General features: G+C 36.6%; 1 protein-coding gene across 1 annotated transcript; it reads left to right on the forward strand.

The window, feature by feature from the left end:
• The first annotated feature begins 3,153 nt into the window (after positions 1-3,153).
• LOC131606451 (RING-H2 finger protein ATL33-like) lies at positions 3,154-4,040 on the forward strand. Its single transcript, XM_058878677.1, has one exon. It carries the CDS (start codon positions 3,304-3,306, stop codon positions 3,862-3,864), a length of 561 nt encoding a protein of 186 aa, XP_058734660.1. The 5' UTR covers positions 3,154-3,303; the 3' UTR covers positions 3,865-4,040.
• The last annotated feature ends 6,610 nt before the right edge of the window (positions 4,041-10,650 follow it).

A 10,650-nucleotide genomic window follows, 5' to 3' on the forward strand; every position in this document is an offset into this window, starting at 1 on the left:
CTCCTCATGAAAGGGGGTAAGGTATCTAAAAAACAGTTAAAGTATTCTGATAGTAGAGCCTAAATCAATATACTTCCATACATTTGCGACCTCACCTGATCAACATCAGGGAGTAGGCATGACAATAAAACCCGTACCCGCTGGTATCCATCCGAACCCGCCCCGAAGTTAACAGGGAAAACCCATTTTGATTGGGTTTGGTTTTTCCCCGATTACAAAATATGTGGACGGGTCGGATAATGGGGACACTAGTACCCACCCCGAACCCGTCTCGTTTATTTCATTGTATATATTATTATATATTTTTGATAATTTAGAATATTAAATACGTGGCTAAAATTTCGATATTTTGATTTGTATTTATTATTTAAAATATTTGAAATGTTTGTATGAATATTTTTTTGTAAATTGTTTCATTTCATTATTTATAAAGTAATTTAATTTTGGAAAAAAAATAAGTATTTTTATTAAAAAAATTGATTTCACTAAATGGATGGTGGCGTGACGGGGATACCTGAACCCGTTTGGGTTGGGTTTGAGTTTTAATTCTCCATCCCCGTTTGGGTTTGAAACGAGGAATGAGGATTGTTTGGGGATTCAGGTTTGGCTTTGGGGAGGTAATAACCGTCCTCGAACCGCCCCGTTGCCATCCCTATCAGGGAGGATACCAAAAAGGCGTTTTTAGCAAGAACAAACACAAAAAAGATTTATAAAATTGTGCAACGATTATATTGTCAATGAGACGATTGAGTTCTTGGCATTCTTGTTGTATCAGTAAAGAAAAAGCCTTCTTTATTGAAGGAAGAGGACGAGTGAGTATTAATTGTGATCTTACATGAGTGTATTGTTTATTAAATCCCTTGAGAAATCAAATGGTATAATCACTCTTCCAACAAGCTTTGATGTTAGGAAAGAGTTGACACTTACAAGTGATCGTGCATGTTCAAGTAGGTAGAGGTATGAAATTATCAAACCCCTACCAAAACTTCTTGAGAGTGGTGAAGTATTCTTACATGGTGTTCTCATCTTGTCTGAGGGAATACAGTTCTTCTTAGAGGTCATAAATACGAAAAAACATCACATTGATAATATCTTTCACGAAACTCTTTGTCGGATTTCAAAAGCAGTTTCCATCCATAAAACATTTTGTAGAGATTTCACTTTCTACGGAGTTTGTGATCCACGACATCACCGTTGTGTTAGAGCAATTCCAAAAAACTCGCATGATGGTGACATCCCGCTTATTCTCCTTTAAAATGGTAGATTTCAACCACCAAATCAGTTAAAGGAAAAAAATCCAAACAAAGCTATGTGCACATTTAATTATGAATTTCAACTAATCCATATCAACTAATATAATCGACACTAAAATCAATCAGAAAGATCCAAATAAAGCAATGTGCACATCCTTTTCATCATCAAAACCACAAATAATAAAAAAAAGTAGTTGAACTACTAAATGCTTATGTTGAACTATAATCACATTCTTCTAAATTCAAGTAATTCATGATAATTTGATAAACATATTCTAAAAACACTCATAGATAGGTCTCGTGTTATATTAATAAACCAAACACTATATTCTTGTTCTTACTTCTCGTGGATCAATCAATAAGTCATGTGTTAAGAAGCTTCACCCTCCTTGTTCAAGTCAAGTACAACACACTCAAAGACACACACTAATTTAACAATTACACGTTGAAAAATGAAAGTTATGAAAACAAATGGATACAAACTTTGAATTATTTTTAAAAAATAATATAATTGGCGCAAGTTGAAATTATTATCAATTAAAACAACATTAAAAATATTAATACATTAAACTTTTACTTTAACAACAAAGTTATTCATCTAAAACTATAAATATAAAGTAGAAAAATCAAATTAACCTAGACCTATAAAATATTTAGATAAAGTGGTAATTATCAATTTAAAAATAATTTTGTAAAGATTAGTTAAGCCTTATGCCAAATAAAAAAACAATTAAATTAATATGGTATAAAATTCTATTATTTGAGACAACTCATCGTTTATACATGAACAAAAAGTTCAATAACATTTAAAAATAGCAGATTTTATAAAATTGTTGATGTTGGCGTCCAATCCAATCGATGACTGATTTTTTTTTCAATGGTATTAGAATTTATTGATGATACAATTCAAATTTTATCACATTCCTTTTAAAGTATATTTGATTAGGATGGTAAAGAAGCATCTCCATCTCATTTAGATTTGCTCTGTAAAAATTTAAAGAAAAAAAAAGTATGGCGGAACTATATGACTTAAGAGTGCAAACCAAAAATATAAGTATGTTCTGCATTAAAAGTGAGGATGGGTGAGTATTTGAATATTACACCTTTTAAGTTTAAAAATATCAAAATTTATGTTAATGTCTTTACCTGCAAAAATTCGCATAAAAAACAAAATGGAACAAGACAGATACATTAGAGAAAGTGGACCTAATTTTTTATTGCGTCTTGGACTAAAGTGCGGGCCAAACTCATTTTACCGCTTAAAAAAATTGTATTTTGTATTTTTAATTAAGACCTAATCCATATTCTATTTTATATTCTTAATTAAGACTTAATCTATATTTTTTTTTATAAAAAAAAAATTAGATGAGTTGGCTCTGGGAATCACCAAAATTAGGGTAGACCTCAAAGTCTAAAAAATACTTAGAGTTTTCTATATATCATTTTTCAAAGAGATTTTCACATCGTAAAATTAAACCCATACAATTTTTCAATAAGTCAACCAAACAATCTACCTTGACCTAATCCATATTTTATTGCTTCTAATTTTATATTCTTAATTAAGATCTAATTCATTTTTTATTGGTTCTAATTTTATATTAATACCTAATCTATTTTTTATTAGTTCCATTCAACACCTCTGAAATCAGACGTGTCGGTGTCGATGACGGACACCTGCACCAACACTTACAATTACATTTAATTAATTTATTTTTTTTAATTATTAACAGTGTTGCCGTATCAATGTCGAGATCGTTTTAGGGTGTCGTCGTGTCAGTGTGAGGTCATTTTAGGAGGATCCGTGTTTCGTAGGTTATCAATCCCATTCCTTATCAAATATCAAACTAAAATGGTTCCCACTCCCAGCACAAACTATTAGAAGTAAAATTCACCTAATAAAACACAAACAACTCAAACAAAACATAACAATCCCTTTCATTTATCACTAACAAACACTATCACCCACTTTTTTCACCAAACAAAAAACATAATCACATGAAACATTATACTCACACACTTGGTTCTTTGTTACTTATCACATAATCTCCTCATGGAACACGCAACTCCGGCCACACATCCACCGCCACTAACCGCCGCACAAATCGCCATCCTCACAACACCACCTCCGCCTTTCCCTCCTCACACCGTCGATCTCTCCCCTCTCGAATTCCTCCTCGCCCTCATCGCCATCGTCACCATCCCCGCCTTGATCTACACCTGTATCTTCGCCTTTGGTTTCCCGTTTTGTCGCCGGCGAACCAGCCAAAACGCTAACGAACTCTCCGTTTCTTCCGACGACACCACCAAAGTTGACGCTGCAGCTTCCATCTTCGATCTAAAGTACAGTACGGACGCTCATCTGAAGGAGATCGGCGGCGAGTGTCCGGTTTGCTTGTCGGTGTTTACCGACGGTGAGAAACTCCGGCAGCTGAGTTGTTGTAAGCATTATTTTCATGCTGACTGTATTGATTTGTGGCTTAGAAATCGAGTTACTTGTCCGATTTGTCGAGCTACGGTTGCTGGTAAACGGCGGTGTTCATCGACGGCGGCGGCTCCGGCGAGAAATTATGATATGATGCAGGGTCTTCCGGATGCTTCCGGTTTAGTGTAAAATTGTAATTTGTGAATTCTGTTAAAAAAATGTGCCATTTTATTGGACTAAATCAGTTTAGTTGATTGTTGGGTAAGTCGTGGAAGACATAGGAAATTTCTAAGAGTAAAAGTATAGAGTTTCTATTTTCTTGTTATTGCAAGCTTATGTAATTAATTTTTATTTTTATTTTTTAATATTGTTTTTGATGCATGAGGTAGTAGATAGTAAGGACTAATAAGTTTAACTTTGTATGAAAAAACCTTAAATGACTATTTTATTACTCATATCTAATAAATTAAAAGACTACAATCTAAGACTACAATCTAAAGCATCGTAGGGTTTATTTGACCTATTATATGTAAACAAGTTTTTTTTTGTGTGAAAGATGCATATTATATAACCTCTGTTTGTTAAACTCGGATAATGGACTCGGATAATGGTGCAGTTAGAGCTGTCAAAATGGGTTAGCATATATGGGTCGATTCGTCGGGCCTGAAAAATCATAGGGCTTGAGCCTTAAAATTAGAGCCCATATTTTTCAGGGCCTTTTTAGCCTAGCCTTGAAAAGCCTGCTACCCATTAGGGCTAGCCCATATGGGCCGTGGGTAGCCCATCAGACCCGCATAATTATAAATTTTAAAAATATATATTAATATTAATATTTATATTATCTTACTCCAAAATAGCATATTGATTTTTCTTACGTCACTAAATTTTATCTCTATTTTATTCAACCTTTCTCTTTTAAATATTATACATTAATATAATCAACATTTTTTCATCGTGCGAAAGTAGAGTGCTTGACAGCTGCCTCCTCAGATCATTATCCGGTTCTGCTATCTTGTATTCCCACGGTACAGCATAGTTCAGCCAGGACCTTCAAGTTTGAAAATGCTTGGCTCACTGAACCGGGTTTTACGGAGTTTGTGCGAGACAAATGGAACTACTGTGAGTATGCAGAAATTACTAAAAAGTTGGAAGTGTGTGGTACTGATATGATAAAATGGAGTCAAAAAAATTGGCACAAAGTTAGAAAGGAAATTGACAGTATTTGCAAGAAGTTAGATAGAGTTCGGCAACACGTTTCGGAAAGGAATCTTAATTATTATTCAGCTCTCAAGAAACGATTAATTTCTCTGCTGGTGAAGGATGATCTTTTTTGGAAGCAAAGAGCCAAAGCTCATTGGTACAAAGACGGTGATCTCAATACTCGATTTTTTCATGTCACAGCTACTGTAAGAAAAAATGTAAATGCTATAAAGTCTCTTGTCAATGAGAATGGAGTTATTGTTGAGTCAACTGAAGGGATGTGTCAAGTGGCTAGTGCTTATTTTAATGATTTATTCCAAAAAAAACCAAGCTCTCGGGTTCGAGTTCTACAAGCTATTGATACTTTAATCTCAGTAGAAGACAATGACATGCTTACTGCTGGATTTTCTTTGAACGAATTTAAAGATGCTATTTTCTCGATGCAAGCTGATAAGAGTCCGGGTCCCGACGGTTTTAATCCTGGATTTTATCATCACTTTTGGGATACTTGTGGCACTGATATTTTTCAAGCAGCGTGTGTTTGGCTCAAAACAGGTTCTTTTCCGCAAAGTCTCAATAAAACTAACATCACTCTCATTCCGAAAGGAGAAACCCAAACCTCTATGAAGGATTGGCGCCCGATTGCTTTGTGCAATGTTCTTTATAAAGTTATAGCGAAAGTTCTTGCTAATAGACTCAAGAAGATCTTAGGTAAGTGCATCTCAGATAATCAGTCAGCTTTTGTACCCGAAAGATCTATTCTGGATAATGTTATGGCTGCTATTGAAGTGATTCATCATATGAAGACCAAAACTAGAGGTAGAGTTGGAGAGATAGCTTTTAAGCTTGATATTAGTAAAGCCTACGATAGAATCGACTGGGATTACTTGAAGGATATTCTTCTCATTATGGGTTTTTGTCAAAAATGGGTTGGGTGGATCATGCTTTGCGTTGGAACGGTGGAGTATTCAGTGAGTATGAATGGCAACATGATCGGGCCGATAGTCCCCGGGCGTGGGTTGAGGCAAGGAGATCCTTTATCTCCGTATTTATTTATTCTTTGTGCGGAAGGTCTTTCTGCTCTTATCAGGAAAGCAGAAAATAGAGGTGATATCCATGGTGTTAAAATATGCAGAAATGCCCCTATTATTTCACATCTTCTGTTCGCCGATGATTGTTTTCTCTTCTTCAGAGCTAATACTGCAGAAACTAATGTTATGAAGGACATTCTTACTACTTATGAGGAAGCATCAGGCCAAGCTATTAATTTCCAAAAATCTGAATTTTACTGTAGTAGGAATGTAAACTCTGATACTCGGCTAGAGTTGGCTATGTGTTTAGGGGTTCAACAGGTTCTGGGTACCGGTAATTATCTTGGTATTCCTTCCATGATTGGTAGAAGTAGGAAATCAGCGTTTAGATTCATCAAAGACAGAATTTGGAGGAAAATTAATTCTTGGAGCAGTAGAAGTTTGTCTCAAGCAGGGAGAGAAACCATGATCAAATCTGTTCTTCAATCTATTCCGACTTATATTATGAGCCTGTTCCTTATTCCCTCCTCCTTAATTGATGAGATCGAGAAGATGATGAACTCCTTCTGGTGGGGTCATAAAAGAGATAGAGCCAGAGGTATACATTGGCTTTCCTGGGATCGATTATCCATGCCAAAAGTTGATGGGGGTATGGGTTTCAAGAATTTGAATGCTTTCAACCTCGCTATGTTAAGTAAGCAAGCTTGGAGACTTACGACCAATACAGATTCTCTGGTTTCCCGGCTCTACAAAGCCAGGTATTTTCCGAATAGTGATTATCTAAGTTCTAATATTGGTCATAATCCTAGTTATGTGTGGCGTAGCATCTGGAGCTCCAAGTTTGTGATTAAGGGAGGTTTAAAATGGAGCATAGGGTCAGGAGAGAATATTTCGGTTTGGGATCATTATTAGTTGGCTGATGGTTCTTTGTTAAGTAATCCTTGGCCGAATAACTGGGTGGTGGATAATCTTAAAGTCTCGGACTTGTTAACTCATAATGGTAAAGATTGGAACCAAAGTCTTATTATTGCGCTTGTTGGAGTAAAGTCAGCTCAAAAGATTCAAAACACCCCTCTTTTTACAGCGGTGCATAATGATAAATTGTTTTGGAAGCATGAACCCAATGGCAAGTTTTCGGTTAAAAGTGCTTATAGGTATTGTATTAATGATGCTATTGATACCTCTCACCTAAGAATTAAGGAGAGCTGGAATTTGTTATGGAACATCAAGGCCCCTCCCAGAGTTAAGAATTTTTTGTGGCGTCTGTGTAGAGACTGTGTGCCTACTCGAAGGAGGCTGTTGGATAAAGGTGTTAATTGCCCCTCTAATTGTGTTTCGTGTAGGGATGGCGAAGAGAATAGTTTTCACCTTTTCATCCTGTGTCCTAAAAGCATAGAGTGTTGGAAAAGAGTGGGTTTGTGGCCTTTGTTGCAGCGGATTAGTAGTACTGGAGAGTTATTTGCGTCTGTGATTTTCTCCTTTTTGCAGGTTTCCAATCAAGACCATAAAGCGATTTTCTCAGTTACCTTATGGAGTATCTGGAAAGGGAGAAATAATCAGGTTTGGAATCAGTTGGAAGAATCTCCGACGCTTATTTGTCAGCGGGCTAATCAGTTGTTGACAGATTGGAAAGAGGCCCAGAAATATCGCCTCAACAATGAAATTATTAATTCCCCGCCAGCTGTTATCAGATGGGAAAAACCGCAGGAGGGCAGATTTAAGTGCAATATTGATGCCGCTTTTTCTCATAATAAGGTTGGTTTTGGTGCCTGTATTAGAGATGAATTGGGTAATTTCATTGTAGCTCGGACTGAATGGTTTTCTCCTTGCACCGATGTTGTTATTGGTGAGGCTCTAGGCCTTCTGAAAGCTGTTAACTGGGTCCATGATATGGGGTACGACAATATGGATTTTGAATTAGATGCAAAGCGGGTTGTGGATAGTGTGACCAATCTGAGACCTAATGACTCGGATCTTGGAGCTATCACGGGAGAATGTAACCGGTTGATGGCTCTTTTCTTTAGGAACTCTCATGTTAAGTTCGTTAGAAGACAAGCAAATGAGGTTGCTCACGCTCTTGCACGGGTGGCTCCATCTATGGCTAGTTTTCATATTTTCTATGATATTCCAACATGTATTCATAATATTATTATTAATGAAATGAGTTAATTTTTCCCCGTCAAAAAAAATAAGAGATAATATAGTACTTAAAAATGTATTATGTTTAACATAACATAATTTTTAATTTTATTTATAATAGATATCATGGAGTTTTTATTTTAATTTTTAAAATAAAAAAGCCCATTTAGGGCCGAGTAGCCCGAAGCCCATCTAGGGTCGGACTCGGGTAGTAAATCTCGAGCCCATATTATACAGGACCTTTTTGGCCCAGCCCTGAAAAGCCCAGGGCCCGCTAGGGCTGGCCCGTTTAGGGCCAGGTAGCCCATATTAACAGCTCTGGGTGCAGCACAGTCATTCAAAAAATTGGAACGGAATGGGAACGCGGAACAGAACGAATGTTATTTTGGTGACGCGAATACTAATATATTTAATATTAATAAACACATAACAATTAAAAACTAAAATAAATTACTCAAAATTTATGAAGCATTCATAAGTAAAAATAAAAATCATAAGTTTTAAATCAAACACACTTTCAAATGTCAATAAAATTTTAAAAAAACAAACACTTAATTCAATTCTTCATCATCACTTTCTCCACCACTAGATTTTTCTTTCTTTACTTTCTTTTCATCCTCCTCAATATCAACATCTAACCCAGATAAATCATCACCATCCGCTAAATCTGATTGAGCTTCATCTTCAACAACTTCATCTCCCAACAACCATTCATTACTACTATCAGTATCATCTCTAACTATAGGATCAATCACATCATCACTCTCATAGAGTTCTTTCAAGGTTAGGTTATACTTGATGAAAACCAAATCTTGCAACATCTTATACTCTAAACTATTCCATCTCGATGCTTGGGAATTAGGATGTGTAGTCATAGCTGTTCAAAATTTTTGGAGAAGTAAAGAAAATAAATAAATAATGAAACAATAAAATAGTAAAACAATATTAATGAACAATGATCAAAGAAAGAAATAAAACAGAAGAGAGAAGAGAGAAGAGAGAAGAAAGGAAGAAGAAATAAAACAGAAAGAGAAGAAAGGAAGAAGGAAGGAAACAAAATAGAACAAACCTGCCTGTGAAAGAGAGAAGAGAGTGCCTTTGAGAGAAGAGAGAAGGGAAGGATTGTACGTGAGAGAAGAGAGAGAAAAATAATTTTAAATGGTGAAATAAAAAAAATAGGGTTAAAAAAGTAAATCTGAAAAATGACAAATTTTAGGGTTTTTTTTAAAGTTTAAAAAGACAAATTTGCCCCTTCCAACTGTAAGAAGAGAGCACACCATAAACGGTCGTTCCAGGTCGTTTCACCGCCGTTCCGCGCGGGTTTCGTTCACGATTTTTCGGCCGTTCCAACCGCATCACACGTTCGCGCCGTTCCGACTCAAGCTGACGCAGTTTTGTCCACTGTGTCGTTCCACGCCGAGATCTCGGCCGTTCCAGCCGAGTTTAACAATAGAGTATATAACAATGTTTTCACATATAAGAAGGGGTATTTATGGTTCATAAACTGAATTGAAATGGATTATTTTAATGATTTGGCTTGATTTTTAAAAAATACTTTAATAAAAAATCTGAAATTTTGATGTCAAAATATGAAAATGAGTTGATTAAATGTTAATATTTTTAGAGAGTGATTTTTTTAAGTGATTATGTTAAGGCAGGAATTTTGCCTTTTAACTATGAGTTTTTATAAGTATTCTAGAAAACGCATATGGAAAAATTAAATTATTAGTCTTAAAAATTCATAAAAAATAAAAGTAAAGATAAAAAAATTAAAATGCATAAATAATTTGATTAATTGATTGATTGTTTTAATGATGATTGAAAATTTATATTAGATGGTATTTATAGTGGAATATATCATTCAACTATTTATGTGATTCTCCTTTCCATTTGTAGGATACGTGGTGCACCATTTTTTGAGGATAGTTTTTGTTCTGGACTGGGCCAAGGGCAGGCCCAACTCAGTTTCGGTCCAATAGACCTCATAGGCCCAAGCTCCTCGGTGGCTCACCTCTGGGCCTAAAAGCACCCATCTTAGATGTGCTCGACAAGACCATCTTCGCGGACCAAGGAGCTCCCGGTCGGACTGGACCCCGAGTCAGTCAACCCTCGGCATCACGCTCTCCGCGAGCTAGCTTGCGCCCGGCACATACGCTCCCCCGCGAGCACCTTCATCGCCGAGGACCCTGCTCCTCGCAGGGCTCCTTCATATCCAACCCTCCGAATAATACGGAGCCAACATGGCTCCTAAAAGACCGCGTCTCCCTGAAACTTCGGAGCGGTTAACCAGGACAGAGGACACTCACGCACCTCCGATATTTCCGCTCAAGAAACCTGGAAGTCTCCTAGTTGGGCTTGGAGGTCCAACCCAGTAGCGAGATCATGGCCCAGCGCTGGGGGCTATAAATACCCTCTTTCACTAGAGGGTCAGGTATTCACTTCTTTCTAATCTTTAGCTCGTACTTGCACTCCTTTGCTCGTCTACTCACTTTGGCATCGGAGTACCTTGCAGGTACACCCCCCTCCTCCTTCCTAGAAGATCCAGTCCGAGCAGCCAGCGACGATTCTTCTGATCAGGTACGATCAGTGGCGCCGTCTGTGGGAA

Source organism: Vicia villosa, linkage group LG5 (assembly GCF_029867415.1).
Source record: "Vicia villosa cultivar HV-30 ecotype Madison, WI linkage group LG5, Vvil1.0, whole genome shotgun sequence".
In the NCBI taxonomy this organism is placed as follows: Eukaryota; Viridiplantae; Streptophyta; class Magnoliopsida; order Fabales; family Fabaceae; genus Vicia; species Vicia villosa.